The sequence below is a fragment of the Oncorhynchus clarkii genome, chromosome 17, assembly GCF_045791955.1.
Source record: "Oncorhynchus clarkii lewisi isolate Uvic-CL-2024 chromosome 17, UVic_Ocla_1.0, whole genome shotgun sequence".
Classification (NCBI taxonomy): Eukaryota; Metazoa; Chordata; class Actinopteri; order Salmoniformes; family Salmonidae; genus Oncorhynchus; species Oncorhynchus clarkii.
Window position 1 is genome coordinate 25675583 of NC_092163.1, and position 20567 is coordinate 25696149.

The 20567-nt window shown below is 49.4% G+C and overlaps 7 protein-coding genes and 2 pseudogenes across 7 annotated transcripts; all 9 read right to left on the reverse strand.

Moving 5' to 3' along the window:
- Positions 1-85: 85 nt before the first annotated feature.
- On the reverse strand, positions 86-11016 carry LOC139370622 (histone H2AX-like). Its single transcript, XM_071110218.1, has 3 exons — positions 10525-11016; positions 3092-3102; positions 86-630 (listed from the first exon to the last, which is right to left on the reverse strand). Exons 1-3 carry the CDS (start codon positions 10905-10907, stop codon positions 236-238), a joined length of 789 nt encoding a protein of 262 aa, XP_070966319.1. The 5' UTR covers positions 10908-11016; the 3' UTR covers positions 86-235.
- Positions 1239-2482, reverse strand: LOC139369673 (histone H1). The gene has a single exon (XM_071108935.1). The coding sequence runs from the start codon at positions 1886-1888 to the stop codon at positions 1265-1267; it is 624 nt and encodes a 207-aa protein (XP_070965036.1). The 5' UTR covers positions 1889-2482; the 3' UTR covers positions 1239-1264.
- On the reverse strand, positions 3159-3803 carry LOC139370619 (histone H2B-like; annotated as a pseudogene).
- On the reverse strand, positions 4246-4604 carry LOC139369674 (histone H4). Its single transcript, XM_071108936.1, has one exon. It carries the CDS (start codon positions 4598-4600, stop codon positions 4289-4291), a length of 312 nt encoding a protein of 103 aa, XP_070965037.1. The 5' UTR covers positions 4601-4604; the 3' UTR covers positions 4246-4288.
- Positions 9374-10518, reverse strand: LOC139370620 (histone H3). Its single transcript, XM_071110216.1, has one exon. The coding sequence runs from the start codon at positions 10133-10135 to the stop codon at positions 9635-9637; it is 501 nt and encodes a 166-aa protein (XP_070966317.1). The 5' UTR covers positions 10136-10518; the 3' UTR covers positions 9374-9634.
- Positions 11017-11523: 507 nt separating the features above from the next.
- LOC139369675 (histone H1) lies at positions 11524-12767 on the reverse strand. Its single transcript, XM_071108937.1, has one exon. The coding sequence runs from the start codon at positions 12171-12173 to the stop codon at positions 11550-11552; it is 624 nt and encodes a 207-aa protein (XP_070965038.1). The 5' UTR covers positions 12174-12767; the 3' UTR covers positions 11524-11549.
- A 676-nt stretch (positions 12768-13443) lies between these two features.
- Positions 13444-14088, reverse strand: LOC139369676 (histone H2B-like; annotated as a pseudogene).
- Positions 14089-14530: 442 nt separating this feature from the next.
- Positions 14531-14889, reverse strand: LOC139369677 (histone H4). Its single transcript, XM_071108938.1, has one exon. The coding sequence runs from the start codon at positions 14883-14885 to the stop codon at positions 14574-14576; it is 312 nt and encodes a 103-aa protein (XP_070965039.1). The 5' UTR covers positions 14886-14889; the 3' UTR covers positions 14531-14573.
- A 4769-nt stretch (positions 14890-19658) lies between these two features.
- Positions 19659-20420, reverse strand: LOC139370625 (histone H3). Its single transcript, XM_071110220.1, has one exon. It carries the CDS (start codon positions 20418-20420, stop codon positions 19920-19922), a length of 501 nt encoding a protein of 166 aa, XP_070966321.1. The 3' UTR covers positions 19659-19919.
- Positions 20421-20567: the final 147 nt, after the last annotated feature.

Below are 20567 nucleotides of genomic sequence, written 5' to 3' on the forward strand. Positions count from 1 at the left end.
ACGTTACACTTTACGCGCAATAATGCTCTCATTCTAGCCTACTAGTTGTTATATCCTTCATTTAGGCCTCATGTGGGCACTTGATACGGTGCCGTGTATATGTGTGTGTATCTAACACGCCAAATAATTGGCCAGGCATAGAAAGGGACACTTTGCGCTTTTGTTGAGCTAGGTGGTTGGCTCTTAAAAGAGCCTTTGGGGGTTGAGTAGTCAAGTTGCAGCCGCACCAGCGATTTTACTTGGCTTTGACGGCCTTCTCAGTCTTCTTGGGGAGCAGCACTGCCTGGATGTTGGGCAGAACACCACCCTGAGCGATGGTCACGCCGCCAAGCAGTTTGTTCAGCTCCTCGTCGTTACGGACTGCCAGCTGCAGGTGACGGGGGATGATACGAGTCTTCTTGTTGTCACGGGCAGCGTTTCCGGCCAACTCCAGGATCTCAGCAGTCAGGTACTCGAGCACTGCGGCCAGGTACACTGGTGCGCCAGCGCCCACACGCTCGGCGTAGTTGCCTTTACGCAGCAGCCTGTGCACACGGCCCACGGGGAACTGGAGCCCGGCACGGGATGAACGTGTCTTTGCCTTCGCCCTGGCCTTGCCTCCGGTTTTGCCTCTTCCGCTCATATTGGTAGCTTCAGTATGTCACAGAAAGTCTGAATGAGCCGCTGGCCACCTCGAGAGCCTTACTTATACCTCGCCACAAAAGCCATCGATTGGCCACCGGACCGGTGTGGCCTTATCCAATTGGAGTGAGGGAGGGACAGACAGACAGGCAGTCAGCCCTAAGCCCGCCCCCCCCCACCCGCCCGCAGGCAGCAGAGTGACGAGGGCTAGGCTACTCTTGTTTCCCTCCGACTTTTGTTACTTTTTCACGTTGGCGGGAGCGCCAAAGTGACAACTCAAATCACTGAAACATGTATCAATCAATTCGAGAGTGGCTCATAATACAAATGGCTGCTGTCCAACCCACTATAGTATGTATGCTTCTTATTATCAGGTTCAATGTGACATGCCAATTCTAACACATCACAACAATGTTGACTGGTGAGGGTGCTGCACTCTTGAGTGACAAATGTAAAGCCATTTAGCCACTCCAAAATGCCACTTCAAATGTCATTCATTTAATTTATTTTGCACCACGGGTAGGTAGGTAGATAGGTGGAATGGAATGACATGCGCTTTTATGGAAAGAGGTGGGTGGCTCTTAAAAGAGCCTTTTGTGGTAACAACATGTGTCGAGTAGAAAGAACACTGTTTGTAATAGCTTTACTTCTTCTTGGGGGCTGCCTTCTTGGCCTTGGCCGCCTTGGGCTTGGCGGCTTTGGGCTTCGCTGCCTTGGTAGCCTTCTTGGGGCTCTTGGCCGCTTTCTTGGCCGCTGCGGCGGGCTTCTTCACCTTCTTTGGGCTCTTGGCGGCCTTTTTGGGTGTAGCGGGCTTCTTGGCCTTCTTGGGGGACTTCTTTGCGGCCACGGCCTTCTTGGCTGCTACCTTCTTGGGCTTCTTGGCGGCGGCGGGCTTCTTGGCGGCCACCTTCTTAGCTTTGGGGGCTGCGGCTTTCTTGGCGGGCTTCTTTGCCTCGACGGCCTTCTTGTTGAGCTTGAAGGAGCCGGAAGCACCGGTGCCCTTAGTCTGGACCAGGGTGCCCTTGGTGACGAGGCTCTTGACGGCGATCTTGACACGGGAGTTGTTCTTCTCCACGTCGTAGCCGCCTGCCGCCAGAGACTTCTTGAGCGCGGCCAGGGACACGCCGCTCCTCTCCTTGGAGGCGGACACCGCCTTGACGATGAGCTCGCCTACGCTGGGTCCCGCTTTCTTGGGCTTGGCTGCTGCCTTCTTCTTGGGTGCCTTGGCCGGCGCGGCGGCGGCGGGTGCTGGTGCGACTTCTGCCATGTCTGTCGTTCGGTCCGGTAAACACACACACTTACAACACTACGGTAGTCTGTGAGGAGGAGTACTTTGCTGTAGACGCTGCTCTGCGCTATTGAAGCTCCACACCGTGCAGGGGGCTGGCCTTAAACGCGACATGAGAACCATGTAGACTCAAGCCACCCAGCTCGGCTTCTCCGGGCTGGCCAAATGCTCTTTCACTTGTGTTTTCTGGTCGCCAATATCGGGCCAAAAGTCACCGACGGAGCCGTGTTTTTGGCCCAAAAGCGAACGGCCCAGCGAGCAGACTTGTGTCCGTTCAGAATAAAGTCATGTGGGCTGCAGAAGCCCCGTGCATTTTGCTGCGACTCGCTCAAAACCTCACCGTTCGACTGTCGGGTGGAGCGGTGCGCACTGCTTTTCCTGTGCTATTTGTCTCCTAAATGGCCTAAAAGTGCATCCGATTGCGAGCACCATTGATTGTGGAGTGAGCCGAGATGTCTGGCAAGGGAATCAAATGGTTTGGCGTCCCCTGATGTGCTCCTTGGTGTTTTAAAGGAGAGCTCTTTTGGGGACCTTAAAACACATGCACTTGTGAGGCCTGGCTGAGACTAGTTTCACGTTGTATTCGTCATGTGTCCAGGAGGCAAACGAAATAATACACTGTCCAACGACATGCTTACTTGCACTGTGTGTGTGTGTGTGTGTGATGTTTTATAAGCATGAGTTTATTAGTTGGATTTGGAGCCTGTGTGTTTTCTTGTGCTAGGTAGTCTCTCTCTCTCTCTCTGTCTGTGTGTCTCTTTCAAAAGCGTGTCAGAGAGAGAGAGAGAGAGAGAGATAGGCTTGTGGCCTTCTCGCAGTCCTTCCTCGCTTGACTCCGCAGCGTGACTCACTCGTGCCGGTCTTTGTGTCTGTGGGTCTTGGTGTCTGGCTGTGCGGCCGGCGCTATGGAGGCTGGCGCCCCATGTGCTTGTCCGCCCTGATATAGGCCTAGAGAGAGAGAGAGATTTGGAGCCTCTTCTTCTCTCTCCTCCTCCCTCTTGTACAGGTGTGTGTAAGGGATGTGAAACGGCTAGTTTCAATCGGTGACGTCACTTGCTCTGAGACTGTTGTTGATGATGTGTGCAGAGGGTCCCTGGTTCGGCCTAAAGTTATACTGTTACACAGGCTCCAGTCATCGGAGCACGAGTGGAATCCCACTCACTGTGTTATACTGCCATGCACACATTCCTACCCTGTTCATGTCAGCATCATTTATTCCCTCTCCCCCCTTTTTGACATGTCCTCCACACACACACACACACATATATATGGATTTGCTTTTTTCACTGACAGGGTGGGTGGCTCTTAAAAGAGCCTTTGGGTTACTACAGCACTCCAAATGGGCTGTTTACTTGGAGCTGGTGTACTTGGTCACGGCCTTGGTGCCCTCGGACACTGCGTGCTTGGCCAGCTCTCCGGGGAGCAGCAGGCGCACTGCGGTCTGGATCTCCCTGGAGGTGATGGTGGAACGCTTGTTGTAGTGGGCCAGGCGAGACGACTCTCCGGCGATACGCTCGAAGATGTCGTTCACGAACGAGTTCATGATTCCCATGGCCTTGGAGGAGATGCCGGTATCGGGGTGGACCTGCTTCAGGACTTTGTACACGTAAATGGCGTAGCTCTCCTTCCTCGACTTTCGGCGTTTCTTGCCGCCTTTCCCTGCGGTCTTGGTGACGGCTTTCTTGGAGCCCTTCTTGGGCGCGGACTTTGCTGGCTCGGGCATGATGCTGATGTCTCGCTGCTTCTCACAAACGAATGAGGGGGTGGAGAGCCCTTTCCCTCTTATGAAGACGAAGCTAAGCTAATTCGCCGGCCGTGGACACACCCCTGCTTTCTCATAGGCGCCCCTGCCATTTGCCCAGTGGAGCTGAGCGCGCATAAGAGCCTTCCACTCAGAGGCTTGCTTCCCTAACAAAGACCATAGCCTATGCTCTGTCACTGGTGGGGAATGGTGTGTTTCCAAAAAAGTCCTACAATGGCCAGAAATAAGGCCCCCCTTTTTGGTACTTGGTGGGGATTTCCCAGCCGTGGTGCCTCGTAATACGACTGTACGCAAAGCCTGCACTGAACATAGCGTCCTGTCACGAATACTCCCTCCCTGTCCACTCAAGAGTGGCTCATGGTTTAATACGACTGTACGCAAAGCCTGCACTGAACATAGCGTCCTGTCCACTCAGAGTGGCTCGTGGTTTAATACGACTGTACGCAAAGCCTGCACTGAACATAGCCTCCTGTCACGAATACTCCCTCCCTGTCCACTCAAGAGTGGCTCATGGTTTCCTACGATAATGGATTTGACCCTTTTGAAGCGGATGTGGGTGGCTCTTAAAAGAGCCTTTGGGTTCAAGTCGGGATGTTGACGTTCCGAGAAGAGTGCGTTTAACCGCCGAAACCGTACAGGGTGCGTCCCTGGCGTTTCAGAGCGTAGACCACGTCCATGGCCGTAACGGTCTTCCTCTTGGCGTGCTCGGTGTAGGTGACGGCGTCACGGATCACGTTCTCAAGGAACACCTTCAGGACACCGCGGGTCTCCTCGTAGATCAGCCCGGAGATACGCTTCACGCCGCCACGGCGAGCCAGACGGCGAATGGCGGGCTTGGTGATTCCCTGGATGTTATCGCGGAGAACCTTACGGTGACGCTTGGCGCCTCCTTTTCCGAGTCCCTTGCCGCCTTTACCTCTTCCAGACATCGTGTGTTCGCTAGCTGAGTTCGAGTGAATTAATGACGTAATTTTTGGTGCTCGGTGCTCTTATTATCTGCGTTTGGTGGACCTGATTGAAGCCAGTGGCACAGAAAGCGCGCGCTTTTGCCTGGCCTCTGCTGCAAAGGGGAGGGCGTTCGTTCTAGGGAACTATGGAGGAAGAAATCAAAGCTACTTGCATGCGCGGGAAACACACTCAAATACTGAGCTATGTTGAACACAAGGCCCAACTGTGATGTCCCACTCTTCACATTGATTGGTGTTGTTTTTCTTGTTGTTGTTGTTGTTGTTGCGCCTGATTCAACTCTTTCAATCAGCTGTGCCTCTCCAGGGCTACAACAAAAATGCCTACTCTACCCCTGCCTGGAGTTGGGAAACACTGAACTAGTAGGATTCAACCCACTGCAGTTGCCAGTCACACCTAATAGAGATAGGCGTTAAAACCTCAAATAGTGTCACAAGTACAAAGGAGAAACGAAGTGGCACAAACGGGAAACAAATACACAAGGAATGCCACAAATCCTAAGGGGTCCGTAATGTCACCTCAGCAGTCATGTAGCTCTTGAAGGCCATGTAATAACGTCATTCTTCTTTTTCTTCCCTAGACATGATCCAGGTGGCCATGGGACGGGTGGTGATACCTCTGCAAGCTGAAATGCAGTAAAACATTCCTCAGACACCCACCCAACACACACACAATAAAGGGATCATTTTCCTATGCGTACAGAGGTGATAGGGATGTGCAAATATTGTATGGTACTTTTTTCAAAAAACAATAACATAGCCTTATATTATGGAAATAGTGGTATGAGGTGGATCCTTTATAGGCCAGAGAGCCTCAGATGTTGCATTGAATGATCTCAACAGGTCATTTAAAAGGGGACAAATGAGGCCCAAGGGCACATACTGGCGATTGACCAATCGGTGCAGTTGATTCACATCTCAGATGTGACTAGGTATCATCTTACAACTTATTGTTGCCATAATTGTCTCTTACATGTACTTAGTGGCTGCCGGCCCTCGGTTTAGTACATCGAGCAACAGAGGTTGCCTTTTAGGAGAACGACTGACAAGCGTTCAACTAGCTGGGATGCAGCTAGTGTCATCAAAGCACTTTGTCATAGCAAGTTAGAAGAAATAGGTCAAGGTTACGAAAAGGCTTAGGCTTACCCCAAATGCCACGTCCGTTCGTAGCTGTACTCCGTGTAGGCACAACAAGTCATCACACAGAGAGCACACTTGAAGCACAACTGCACTGCCTGGAAGGCCGCAACGGACTGAATTGGAATCCCTCAAACAGCACGCTAACTACATTCCGCTTTATGATGTCACAGTCAGCCCCTCGGAACACTGGTCCTCAACAATCTCAAACACCTTGGATACCCAAGCCAAACATTCTCGAATCACTCACATTCACAAATCAACCAGGGAGAAGAAGGCTGCCAGGAATTGAATGCTGAAAAGCTAACCTCCTTCACAGAGCAACATCATAGGACTGGGAGTTTGTGTTCAACAGCTTGCGTTCCCCTATTATCAAGGGCTTAGTTCCTCTATAGGCTACAGTGCAGATACTTCACATGCAGAGTACAACAACAAATAACAGAGGGCCTGTTACCACACCCTATAGGCTAGGAGTTGAACTTGGACCACAATGACATTGGTAGTAATTAGCCTGCAGCATAAATGACAGCTCCCTAACGGGGACATAAAGTGGAAATGGAAGTGCGACACATAGAGGGAAAGTCCTAATCTTAATCAAATAGACACATTTTTTTTATTTTTTTTATTTCACCTTTATTTAACCAGGTAGGCAAGTTGAGAACAAGTTCTCATTTACAATTGCGACCTGGCCAAGATAAAGCAAAGCACTTCGACACATACAACGACACAGACTTACACATGGAGTAAAACAAACATACAGTCAATAATACAGTATAAACAAGTATACGATGTGAGCAAATGAGGTGAGATAAGGGAGGTAAAGGCAAAAAAAGGCCATGGTGGCAAAGTAAATACAATATAGCAAGTAAAACACCGGAATGGTACATTTGCAATGGAAGAAATGTGCAAAGTAGAAATAAAAATAATGGGGTGCAAAGGAGCAAAATAAATAAATTCATTAAATACAGTAGGGAAAGAGGTAGTTGTTTGGCCTAAATTATAGGTGGGCTATGTACAGGTGCAGTAATCTGTGAGCTGCTCTGACAGTTGGTGCTTAAAGCTAGTGAGGGAGATAAGTGTTTCCAGTTTCAGAGATTTTTGTAGTTCGTTCCAGTCATTGGCAGCAGAGAACTGGAAGGAGAGGCGGCCAAAGAAAGAATTGGTTTTGGGGGTGACTAGAGAGATATACATACACCTGTTTAGCAGATGTCGGGAAATGCTTGTGTTACTAGCTCCAACAGCACAGTCAAGTCTAACAAGTAATATCTAACCATGTTCCAACATTCCACACAATACACCCAAATGCAATTGGAATACATCAATATATGGACGAGCAATGTCAGACCGTCCGTAGACTAACATACCTTACAATACAATACTTTATATATCCACATGACATGAGCTATGCAAACCACCTCCACGTTAGGAATGTGCCCAGTGATATCTAACAAAAACACACACCTCCGTGGAACCCACATGGCAAGACAGGAAGGAAGACATGCAGGAGTGCTCATGAAGAAGACCGGAATCATCTCCAATCAAGTGAACAATGTCAAAGGAATAGGGCAAGTCATATAGATAGGGAGGCATTTCACCGCCACCCGCTGGACCACAAGTCATTTTGCCAACACTGGCTCATCATTCAAAGCCACATAGGGAGGGATCTTAACACCACCTGCTGGATCAGAAGTGCCACTCACAATGGCCACACAGACCATTTCTCCCTCAACCTGATGCAATTGTCACAACAAGTATGTGCTCAAAATCAAACATTAACTACAACAGATCATCAAATAGGCAAACACATGCTCATGTAGAGTACCTCAAATTATACAGTTACTTTGTCACCAAACCTAATCTGTCATTCATCTACAAATACATGCTCTTCTAAAGCCACAATGCAATGTTCACATGGTACATTTCATTTCTTACAATCTATGTCACTATTACTTCATTTGACTGCTCTTAAATCATATTCACTTAACCCTTTTCTTCACCTGCTGATTTTCTGCTGCTTTTGTCTCTTGCAGATTTGGACGTCATGTGAATCTATGTTTCTCAAGTATCAAAAGAGAGAAAATGAAAAACGGAATGCTACTTTTCTCTCTAGCCTAGTGCACTCTTTATCTGTGAGCTCCCGTACTGGTGTAGGTAGCTCCAAAAAAAGGTACAGATGCCATAGAACTTGATCTCGACGACCACATTTTACACCAATGCACCCCGACAATCGGTTGGTGGTCGGGAATCAAGTGGATGATTCTGGGACCAATTACAGGGTGTACTGAACTGTGCCTATAGCATGTCAAAAATCCCTCCAACGGGAAATAGGCCTTGGCAAATGGCCAGGGGCGCTGTCCTTTTCAGCACCACGGAGCTCCGCTATTACCTGTCTCATGAGTGAAGATGCAACAGCAGACAATTCCTGCTCTTTTGTCCTGCAATGACACACTTTAGCCGTGTCATTGCTGCATTTAACTGGCAGCCTGTATTTAGGGCCTTTACTTTGTCGTATCATTTGGTCAAGGGGTTTCGATTCCTCAGCAAATCTTCTTTGAAAAATGAACTAAATCCCACATCAGAAGTCGACTTCAAATCACGCCAAAGACACACGACTCTACTCAACCGGAGTCAATAGTATCAAATATTCTGCACTGTGAAGGTGTCATGTGCTGAGCCATTTAGTTCCTATGAAGCCTATTTACGAAGCCAATGCAGCAATCACCACGTACCTGCCTGCATTGGTGATTGCTATTCTGTAATTGGTCAACTACTAATAGGGCAATCATCCCGGCAGCTTCGTAACAGCTGTTTTGCAAGCCCTTGACGATTACATCTATTGATTCCTGCTGTCCTGATACCTTTTCTCTTAAGGGATCTCGGATCTAGTCTAAAGGACTATCAATGGGTATGGCATTGGAATATTCAATCGCACACTGAATTCATCCCACTAAATACATTCCTTTCATTTCTCCATTTATTCCACCATATCGAAACAACTTACCTATGCACGCACACAAACAAGCACAGAAGGGCGACTTAATAATATCACGTCTAATTTGGTGGCCTACAACATTTCCTGTACCTTCGTTCACTTGCGCCAGACAGAGATATATCATTTTACTTTCAATAGCTTAGTCAGTCGCATGAATTATGGGGTGCACACAGCTAACGTTGTAATGATCGGATCAAAACATGGATTTTTGGGGCCATCGAGGAATGTCACATGGGCCAGAAATCATTGAATGGCCATTTTCACAAAGGAATAGACAGACTCTAGCATGTTACATTCCAAGAGCAATTGGAATCGAAAAAACACAACGTGCCCCACTTGGGGACCCGAGGACCGAGTTTGGGAAACGCTGGCCTGAAGATCAAATACCAATAGGGAGCCACTATTACGTGCTCACACGCTGACAGTACCCGCGTTTAACCACTAGATGGCCTCCGTGCTCCATGGTAAACTTTTCCCCTCTCATCAGCGGCACTGCAACATGGGACTTTCAAAGTCAGTTGTTCTTAGCTACATAGTGACCATTTTTGACACTTTTTGCCCTATATCATTACTATCACTCATTACTGCTAGTGTATTTTTTCCCCTCTTCTACTCTAGGCATACATCTAATCACATATAGAGAGCGTTATTGAAACGACTCAAGTCAGTTAAGAACCAACTCTTATTTACAATCACGGCCGGTGGTGATACAGCCTGGAATCGAACCACGGTCTGTAGTGACTCGAGAACAGGGAACATACACGGCGGGAAAGGGGCGTGTACAAATGGAACAATTGTGCCTTTTTGACTGAAATATGGAGGTGGCTCTTAAAAGAGCCTTTGGGGGATTTTGGAGATCAGGTCATCGTTTATGCGCGCTCTCCGCGAATACGACGGGCCAGCTGGATGTCCTTGGGCATGATGGTCACCCTCTTGGCGTGGATGGCGCACAGGTTGGTGTCCTCGAACAGGCCGACCAGGTAAGCCTCGCTTGCCTCCTGCAGGGCCATCACTGCGGAACTCTGGAAGCGCAGGTCGGTCTTAAAGTCCTGGGCAATTTCTCGCACCAGGCGCTGGAAAGGCAGTTTGCGGATCAGCAGCTCAGTGGACTTCTGGTAACGACGGATCTCTCTAAGAGCCACGGTGCCGGGCCTGTAACGGTGAGGCTTCTTCACGCCGCCGGTGGCCGGGGCGCTCTTGCGCGCAGCCTTGGTGGCGAGCTGCTTCCTGGGTGCTTTGCCACCGGTGGATTTGCGAGCGGTTTGCTTGGTTCTGGCCATGGCGCTAGCTAGCTTCCTTCTTTCACAGTCGGAGTATAGCCTCAAAATGCCTATGTGAAGTTTATAAAGCCGGCAGCGGCGTCTGCTCATTGGTCACCATCTCCGCACCGCCCTGATTGGCCCGTTGCGGAGGCCTCCTCCGCCGCCCATTGGAGGGGAGGCTCGGCCTCTCCGTGCCGCCCCAAAATGCAACCCCCACCCTCGCCGAGGCGCGCTTGGGTCTTTTGTTAGGGCCGCGAGCAACGTTACACTTTACGCGCAATAATGCTCTCATTCTAGCCTACTAGTTGTTATCCTTCATTTAGGCCTCATGTGGGCACTTGATACGGTGCCGTGTATATGTGTGTGTATCTAACACGCCAAATAATTGGCCAGGCATAGAAAGGGACACTTTGCGCTTTTGTTGAGCTAGGTGGTTGGCTCTTAAAAGAGCCTTTGGGGGTTGAGTAGTCAAGTTGCAGCCGCACCAGCGATTTTACTTGGCTTTGACGGCCTTCTCAGTCTTCTTGGGGAGCAGCACTGCCTGGATGTTGGGCAGAACACCACCCTGAGCGATGGTCACGCCGCCAAGCAGTTTGTTCAGCTCCTCGTCGTTACGGACTGCCAGCTGCAGGTGACGGGGGATGATACGAGTCTTCTTGTTGTCACGGGCAGCGTTTCCGGCCAACTCCAGGATCTCAGCAGTCAGGTACTCGAGCACTGCGGCCAGGTACACTGGTGCGCCAGCGCCCACACGCTCGGCGTAGTTGCCTTTACGCAGCAGCCTGTGCACACGGCCCACGGGGAACTGGAGCCCGGCACGGGATGAACGTGTCTTTGCCTTCGCCCTGGCCTTGCCTCCGGTTTTGCCTCTTCCGCTCATATTGGTAGCTTCAGTATGTCACAGAAAGTCTGAATGAGCCGCTGGCCACCTCGAGAGCCTTACTTATACCTCGCCACAAAAGCCATCGATTGGCCACCGGACCGGTGTGGCCTTATCCAATTGGAGTGAGGGAGGGACAGACAGACAGGCAGTCAGCCCTAAGCCCGCCCCCCCCCACCCGCCCGCAGGCAGCAGAGTGACGAGGGCTAGGCTACTCTTGTTTCCCTCCGACTTTTGTTACTTTTTCACGTTGGCGGGAGCGCCAAAGTGACAACTCAAATCACTGAAACATGTATCAATCAATTCGAGAGTGGCTCATAATACAAATGGCTGCTGTCCAACCCACTATAGTATGTATGCTTCTTATTATCAGGTTCAATGTGACATGCCAATTCTAACACATCACAACAATGTTGACTGGTGAGGGTGCTGCACTCTTGAGTGACAAATGTAAAGCCATTTAGCCACTCCAAAATGCCACTTCAAATGTCATTCATTTAATTTATTTTGCACCACGGGTAGGTAGGTAGATAGGTGGAATGGAATGACATGCGCTTTTATGGAAAGAGGTGGGTGGCTCTTAAAAGAGCCTTTTGTGGTAACAACATGTGTCGAGTAGAAAGAACACTGTTTGTAATAGCTTTACTTCTTCTTGGGGGCTGCCTTCTTGGCCTTGGCCGCCTTGGGCTTGGCGGCTTTGGGCTTCGCTGCCTTGGTAGCCTTCTTGGGGCTCTTGGCCGCTTTCTTGGCCGCTGCGGCGGGCTTCTTCACCTTCTTTGGGCTCTTGGCGGCCTTTTTGGGTGTAGCGGGCTTCTTGGCCTTCTTGGGGGACTTCTTTGCGGCCACGGCCTTCTTGGCTGCTACCTTCTTGGGCTTCTTGGCGGCGGCGGGCTTCTTGGCGGCCACCTTCTTAGCTTTGGGGGCTGCGGCTTTCTTGGCGGGCTTCTTTGCCTCGACGGCCTTCTTGTTGAGCTTGAAGGAGCCGGAAGCACCGGTGCCCTTAGTCTGGACCAGGGTGCCCTTGGTGACGAGGCTCTTGACGGCGATCTTGACACGGGAGTTGTTCTTCTCCACGTCGTAGCCGCCTGCCGCCAGAGACTTCTTGAGCGCGGCCAGGGACACGCCGCTCCTCTCCTTGGAGGCGGACACCGCCTTGACGATGAGCTCGCCTACGCTGGGTCCCGCTTTCTTGGGCTTGGCTGCTGCCTTCTTCTTGGGTGCCTTGGCCGGCGCGGCGGCGGCGGGTGCTGGTGCGACTTCTGCCATGTCTGTCGTTCGGTCCGGTAAACACACACACTTACAACACTACGGTAGTCTGTGAGGAGGAGTACTTTGCTGTAGACGCTGCTCTGCGCTATTGAAGCTCCACACCGTGCAGGGGGCTGGCCTTAAACGCGACATGAGAACCATGTAGACTCAAGCCACCCAGCTCGGCTTCTCCGGGCTGGCCAAATGCTCTTTCACTTGTGTTTTCTGGTCGCCAATATCGGGCCAAAAGTCACCGACGGAGCCGTGTTTTTGGCCCAAAAGCGAACGGCCCAGCGAGCAGACTTGTGTCCGTTCAGAATAAAGTCATGTGGGCTGCAGAAGCCCCGTGCATTTTGCTGCGACTCGCTCAAAACCTCACCGTTCGACTGTCGGGTGGAGCGGTGCGCACTGCTTTTCCTGTGCTATTTGTCTCCTAAATGGCCTAAAAGTGCATCCGATTGCGAGCACCATTGATTGTGGAGTGAGCCGAGATGTCTGGCAAGGGAATCAAATGGTTTGGCGTCCCCTGATGTGCTCCTTGGTGTTTTAAAGGAGAGCTCTTTTGGGGACCTTAAAACACATGCACTTGTGAGGCCTGGCTGAGACTAGTTTCACGTTGTATTCGTCATGTGTCCAGGAGGCAAACGAAATAATACACTGTCCAACGACATGCTTACTTGCACTGTGTGTGTGTGTGTGTGTGATGTTTTATAAGCATGAGTTTATTAGTTGGATTTGGAGCCTGTGTGTTTTCTTGTGCTAGGTAGTCTCTCTCTCTCTCTCTGTCTGTGTGTCTCTTTCAAAAGCGTGTCAGAGAGAGAGAGAGAGAGAGAGATAGGCTTGTGGCCTTCTCGCAGTCCTTCCTCGCTTGACTCCGCAGCGTGACTCACTCGTGCCGGTCTTTGTGTCTGTGGGTCTTGGTGTCTGGCTGTGCGGCCGGCGCTATGGAGGCTGGCGCCCCATGTGCTTGTCCGCCCTGATATAGGCCTAGAGAGAGAGAGAGATTTGGAGCCTCTTCTTCTCTCTCCTCCTCCCTCTTGTACAGGTGTGTGTAAGGGATGTGAAACGGCTAGTTTCAATCGGTGACGTCACTTGCTCTGAGACTGTTGTTGATGATGTGTGCAGAGGGTCCCTGGTTCGGCCTAAAGTTATACTGTTACACAGGCTCCAGTCATCGGAGCACGAGTGGAATCCCACTCACTGTGTTATACTGCCATGCACACATTCCTACCCTGTTCATGTCAGCATCATTTATTCCCTCTCCCCCCTTTTTGACATGTCCTCCACACACACACACACACACATATATGGATTTGCTTTTTTCACTGACAGGGTGGGTGGCTCTTAAAAGAGCCTTTGGGTTACTACAGCACTCCAAATGGGCTGTTTACTTGGAGCTGGTGTACTTGGTCACGGCCTTGGTGCCCTCGGACACTGCGTGCTTGGCCAGCTCTCCGGGGAGCAGCAGGCGCACTGCGGTCTGGATCTCCCTGGAGGTGATGGTGGAACGCTTGTTGTAGTGGGCCAGGCGAGACGACTCTCCGGCGATACGCTCGAAGATGTCGTTCACGAACGAGTTCATGATTCCCATGGCCTTGGAGGAGATGCCGGTATCGGGGTGGACCTGCTTCAGGACTTTGTACACGTAAATGGCGTAGCTCTCCTTCCTCGACTTTCGGCGTTTCTTGCCGCCTTTCCCTGCGGTCTTGGTGACGGCTTTCTTGGAGCCCTTCTTGGGCGCGGACTTTGCTGGCTCGGGCATGATGCTGATGTCTCGCTGCTTCTCACAAACGAATGAGGGGGTGGAGAGCCCTTTCCCTCTTATGAAGACGAAGCTAAGCTAATTCGCCGGCCGTGGACACACCCCTGCTTTCTCATAGGCGCCCCTGCCATTTGCCCAGTGGAGCTGAGCGCGCATAAGAGCCTTCCACTCAGAGGCTTGCTTCCCTAACAAAGACCATAGCCTATGCTCTGTCACTGGTGGGGAATGGTGTGTTTCCAAAAAAGTCCTACAATGGCCAGAAATAAGGCCCCCCTTTTTGGTACTTGGTGGGGATTTCCCAGCCGTGGTGCCTCGTAATACGACTGTACGCAAAGCCTGCACTGAACATAGCGTCCTGTCACGAATACTCCCTCCCTGTCCACTCAAGAGTGGCTCATGGTTTAATACGACTGTACGCAAAGCCTGCACTGAACATAGCGTCCTGTCCACTCAGAGTGGCTCGTGGTTTAATACGACTGTACGCAAAGCCTGCACTGAACATAGCCTCCTGTCACGAATACTCCCTCCCTGTCCACTCAAGAGTGGCTCATGGTTTCCTACGATAATGGATTTGACCCTTTTGAAGCGGATGTGGGTGGCTCTTAAAAGAGCCTTTGGGTTCAAGTCGGGATGTTGACGTTCCGAGAAGAGTGCGTTTAACCGCCGAAACCGTACAGGGTGCGTCCCTGGCGTTTCAGAGCGTAGACCACGTCCATGGCCGTAACGGTCTTCCTCTTGGCGTGCTCGGTGTAGGTGACGGCGTCACGGATCACGTTCTCAAGGAACACCTTCAGGACACCGCGGGTCTCCTCGTAGATCAGCCCGGAGATACGCTTCACGCCGCCACGGCGAGCCAGACGGCGAATGGCGGGCTTGGTGATTCCCTGGATGTTATCGCGGAGAACCTTACGGTGACGCTTGGCGCCTCCTTTTCCGAGTCCCTTGCCGCCTTTACCTCTTCCAGACATCGTGTGTTCGCTAGCTGAGTTCGAGTGAATTAATGACGTAATTTTTGGTGCTCGGTGCTCTTATTATCTGCGTTTGGTGGACCTGATTGAAGCCAGTGGCACAGAAAGCGCGCGCTTTTGCCTGGCCTCTGCTGCAAAGGGGAGGGCGTTCGTTCTAGGGAACTATGGAGGAAGAAATCAAAGCTACTTGCATGCGCGGGAAACACACTCAAATACTGAGCTATGTTGAACACAAGGCCCAACTGTGATGTCCCACTCTTCACATTGATTGGTGTTGTTTTTCTTGTTGTTGTTGTTGTTGTTGCGCCTGATTCAACTCTTTCAATCAGCTGTGCCTCTCCAGGGCTACAACAAAAATGCCTACTCTACCCCTGCCTGGAGTTGGGAAACACTGAACTAGTAGGATTCAACCCACTGCAGTTGCCAGTCACACCTAATAGAGATAGGCGTTAAAACCTCAAATAGTGTCACAAGTACAAAGGAGAAACGAAGTGGCACAAACGGGAAACAAATACACAAGGAATGCCACAAATCCTAAGGGGTCCGTAATGTCACCTCAGCAGTCATGTAGCTCTTGAAGGCCATGTAATAACGTCATTCTTCTTTTTCTTCCCTAGACATGATCCAGGTGGCCATGGGACGGGTGGTGATACCTCTGCAAGCTGAAATGCAGTAAAACATTCCTCAGACACCCACCCAACACACACACAATAAAGGGATCATTTTCCTATGCGTACAGAGGTGATAGGGATGTGCAAATATTGTATGGTACTTTTTTCAAAAAACAATAACATAGCCTTATATTATGGAAATAGTGGTATGAGGTGGATCCTTTATAGGCCAGAGAGCCTCAGATGTTGCATTGAATGATCTCAACAGGTCATTTAAAAGGGGACAAATGAGGCCCAAGGGCACATACTGGCGATTGACCAATCGGTGCAGTTGATTCACATCTCAGATGTGACTAGGTATCATCTTACAACTTATTGTTGCCATAATTGTCTCTTACATGTACTTAGTGGCTGCCGGCCCTCGGTTTAGTACATCGAGCAACAGAGGTTGCCTTTTAGGAGAACGACTGACAAGCGTTCAACTAGCTGGGATGCAGCTAGTGTCATCAAAGCACTTTGTCATAGCAAGTTAGAAGAAATAGGTCAAGGTTACGAAAAGGTTTAGGCTTACCCCAAATGCCACGTCCGTTCGTAGCTGTACTCCGTGTAGGCACAACAAGTCATCACACAGAGAGCACACTTGAAGCACAACTGCACTGCCTGGAAGGCCGCAACGGACTGAATTGGAATCCCTCAAACAGCACGCTAACTACATTCCGCTTTATGATGTCACAGTCAGCCCCTCGGAACACTGGTCCTCAACAATCTCAAACACCTTGGATACCCAAGCCAAACATTCTCGAATCACTCACATTCACAAATCAACCAGGGAGAAGAAGGCTGCCAGGAATTGAATGCTGAAAAGCTAACCTCCTTCACAGAGCAACATCATAGGACTGGGAGTTTGTGTTCAACAGCTTGCGTTCCCCTATTATCAAGGGCTTAGTTCCTCTATAGGCTACAGTGCAGATACTTCACATGCAGAGTACAACAACAAATAACAGAGGGCCTGTTACCACACCCTATAGGCTAGGAGTTGAACTTGGACCACAATGACATTGGTAGTAATTAGCCTGCAGCATAAATGACAGCTCCCTAACGGGGACATAAAGTGGAAATGGAAGTGCGACACATAGAGGGAAAGTCCTAATCTTAATCAAATAGACACATTTTTTTTATTTTTTTTATTTCACCTTTATTTAACCAGGTAGGCAAGTTGAGAACAAGTTCTCATTTACAATTGCGACCTGGCCAAGATAAAGCAAAGCACTTCGACACATACAACGACACAGACTTACACATGGAGTAAAACAAACATACAGTCAATAATACAGTATAAACAAGTATACGATGTGAGCAAATGAGGTGAGATAAGGGAGGTAAAGGCAAAAAAAGGCCATGGTGGCAAAGTAAATACAATATAGCAAGTAAAACACCGGAATGGTACATTTGCAATGGAAGAAATGTGCAAAGTAGAAATAAAAATAATGGGGTGCAAAGGAGCAAAATAAATAAATTCATTAAATACAGTAGGGAAAGAGGTAGTTGTTTGGCCTAAATTATAGGTGGGCTATGTACAGGTGCAGTAATCTGTGAGCTGCTCTGACAGTTGGTGCTTAAAGCTAGTGAGGGAGATAAGTGTTTCCAGTTTCAGAGATTTTTGTAGTTCGTTCCAGTCATTGGCAGCAGAGAACTGGAAGGAGAGGCGGCCAAAGAAAGAATTGGTTTTGGGGGTGACTAGAGAGATATACATACACCTGTTTAGCAGATGTCGGGAAATGCTTGTGTTACTAGCTCCAACAGCACAGTCAAGTCTAACAAGTAATATCTAACCATGTTCCAACATTCCACACAATACACCCAAATGCAATTGGAATACATCAATATATGGACGAGCAATGTCAGACCGTCCGTAGACTAACATACCTTACAATACAATACTTTATATATCCACATGACATGAGCTATGCAAACCACCTCCACGTTAGGAATGTGCCCAGTGATATCTAACAAAAACACACACCTCCGTGGAACCCACATGGCAAGACAGGAAGGAAGACATGCAGGAGTGCTCATGAAGAAGACCGGAATCATCTCCAATCAAGTGAACAATGTCAAAGGAATAGGGCAAGTCATATAGATAGGGAGGCATTTCACCGCCACCCGCTGGACCACAAGTCATTTTGCCAACACTGGCTCATCATTCAAAGCCACATAGGGAGGGATCTTAACACCACCTGCTGGATCAGAAGTGCCACTCACAATGGCCACACAGACCATTTCTCCCTCAACCTGATGCAATTGTCACAACAAGTATGTGCTCAAAATCAAACATTAACTACAACAGATCATCAAATAGGCAAACACATGCTCATGTAGAGTACCTCAAATTATACAGTTACTTTGTCACCAAACCTAATCTGTCATTCATCTACAAATACATGCTCTTCTAAAGCCACAATGCAATGTTCACATGGTACATTTCATTTCTTACAATCTATGTCACTATTACTTCATTTGACTGCTCTTAAATCATATTCACTTAACCCTTTTCTTCACCTGCTGATTTTCTGCTGCTTTTGTCTCTTGCAGATTTGGACGTCATGTGAATCTATGTTTCTCAAGTATCAAAAGAGAGAAAATGAAAAACGGAATGCTACTTTTCTCTCTAGCCTAGTGCACTCTTTATCTGTGAGCTCCCGTACTGGTGTAGGTAGCTCCAAAAAAAGGTACAGATGCCATAGAACTTGATCTCGACGACCACATTTTACACCAATGCACCCCGACAATCGGTTGGTGGTCGGGAATCAAGTGGATGATTCTGGGACCAATTACAGGGTGTACTGAACTGTGCCTATAGCATGTCAAAAATCCCTCCAACGGGAAATAGGCCTTGGCAAATGGCCAGGGGCGCTGTCCTTTTCAGCACCACGGAGCTCCGCTATTACCTGTCTCATGAGTGAAGATGCAACAGCAGACAATTCCTGCTCTTTTGTCCTGCAATGACACACTTTAGCCGTGTCATTGCTGCATTTAACTGGCAGCCTGTATTTAGGGCCTTTACTTTGTCGTATCATTTGGTCAAGGGGTTTCGATTCCTCAGCAAATCTTCTTTGAAAAATGAACTAAATCCCACATCAGAAGTCGACTTCAAATCACGCCAAAGACACACGACTCTACTCAACCGGAGTCAATAGTATCAAATATTCTGCACTGTGAAGGTGTCATGTGCTGAGCCATTTAGTTCCTATGAAGCCTATTTACGAAGCCAATGCAGCAATCACCACGTACCTGCCTGCATTGGTGATTGCTATTCTGTAATTGGTCAACTACTAATAGGGCAATCATCCCGGCAGCTTCGTAACAGCTGTTTTGCAAGCCCTTGACGATTACATCTATTGATTCCTGCTGTCCTGATACCTTTTCTCTTAAGGGATCTCGGATCTAGTCTAAAGGACTATCAATGGGTATGGCATTGGAATATTCAATCGCACACTGAATTCATCCCACTAAATACATTCCTTTCATTTCTCCATTTATTCCACCATATCGAAACAACTTACCTATGCACGCACACAAACAAGCACAGAAGGGCGACTTAATAATATCACGTCTAATTTGGTGGCCTACAACATTTCCTGTACCTTCGTTCACTTGCGCCAGACAGAGATATATCATTTTACTTTCAATAGCTTAGTCAGTCGCATGAATTATGGGGTGCACACAGCTAACGTTGTAATGATCGGATCAAAACATGGATTTTTGGGGCCATCGAGGAATGTCACATGGGCCAGAAATCATTGAATGGCCATTTTCACAAAGGAATAGACAGACTCTAGCATGTTACATTCCAAGAGCAATTGGAATCGAAAAAACACAACGTGCCCCACTTGGGGACCCGAGGACCGAGTTTGGGAAACGCTGGCCTGAAGATCAAATACCAATAGGGAGCCACTATTACGTGCTCACACGCTGACAGTACCCGCGTTTAACCACTAGATGGCCTCCGTGCTCCATGGTAAACTTTTCCCCTCTCATCAGCGGCACTGCAACATGGGACTTTCAAAGTCAGTTGTTCTTAGCTACATAGTGACCATTTTTGACACTTTTTGCCCTATATCATTACTATCACTCATTACTGCTAGTGTATTTTTTCCCCTCTTCTACTCTAGGCATACATCTAATCACATATAGAGAGCGTTATTGAAACGACTCAAGTCAGTTAAGAACCAACTCTTATTTACAATCACGGCCGGTGGTGATACAGCCTGGAATCGAACCACGGTCTGTAGTGACTCGAGAACAGGGAACATACACGGCGGGAAAGGGGCGTGTACAAATGGAACAATTGTGCCTTTTTGACTGAAATATGGAGGTGGCTCTTAAAAGAGCCTTTGGGGGATTTTGGAGATCAGGTCATCGTTTATGCGCGCTCTCCGCGAATACGACGGGCCAGCTGGATGTCCTTGGGCATGATGGTCACCCTCTTGGCGTGGATGGCGCACAGGTTGGTGTCCTCGAACAGGCCGACCAGGTAAGCCTCGCTTGCCTCCTGCAGGGCCATCACTGCGGAACTCTGGAAGCGCAGGTCGGTCTTAAAGTCCTGGGCAATTTCTCGCACCAGGCGCTGGAAAGGCAGTTTGCGGATCAGCAGCTCAGTGGACTTCTGGTAACGACGGATCTCTCTAAGAGCCACGGTGCCGGGCCTGTAACGGTGAGGCTTCTTCACGCCGCCGGTGGCCGGGGCGCTCTTGCGCGCAGCCTTGGTGGCGAGCTGCTTCCTGGGTGCTTTGCCACCGGTGGATTTGCGAGCGGTTTGCTTGGTTCTGGCCATGGCGCTAGCTAGCTTCCTTCTTTCACAGTCGGAGTATAGCCTCAAAATGCCTATGTGAAGTTTATAAAGCCGGCAGCGGCGTCTGCTCATTGGTCACCATCTCCGCACCGCCCTGATTGGCCCGTTGCGGAGGCCTCCTCCGCCGCCCATTGGAGGGGAGGCTCGGCCTCTCCGTGCCGCCCCAAAATGCAACCCCCACCCTCGCCGAGGCGCGCTTGGGTCTTTTGTTAGGGCCGC

Excerpts from the sequence above, each read along its gene's own strand:
- LOC139369673 (XM_071108935.1), bottom strand. The coding sequence starts at position 1,888 with ATGGCAGAAGTCGCACCAGCACCCGCCGCCGCCGCGCCGGCCAAGGCA.
- LOC139369675 (XM_071108937.1), bottom strand. The coding sequence starts at position 12,173 with ATGGCAGAAGTCGCACCAGCACCCGCCGCCGCCGCGCCGGCCAAGGCA.
- LOC139370620 (XM_071110216.1), bottom strand. The coding sequence starts at position 10,135 with ATGAGCAGACGCCGCTGCCGGCTTTATAAACTTCACATAGGCATTTTG.
- LOC139370622 (XM_071110218.1), bottom strand. The coding sequence starts at position 10,907 with ATGAGCGGAAGAGGCAAAACCGGAGGCAAGGCCAGGGCGAAGGCAAAG.
- LOC139370625 (XM_071110220.1), bottom strand. The coding sequence starts at position 20,420 with ATGAGCAGACGCCGCTGCCGGCTTTATAAACTTCACATAGGCATTTTG.
- LOC139369674 (XM_071108936.1), bottom strand. The coding sequence starts at position 4,600 with ATGTCTGGAAGAGGTAAAGGCGGCAAGGGACTCGGAAAAGGAGGCGCC.
- LOC139369677 (XM_071108938.1), bottom strand. The coding sequence starts at position 14,885 with ATGTCTGGAAGAGGTAAAGGCGGCAAGGGACTCGGAAAAGGAGGCGCC.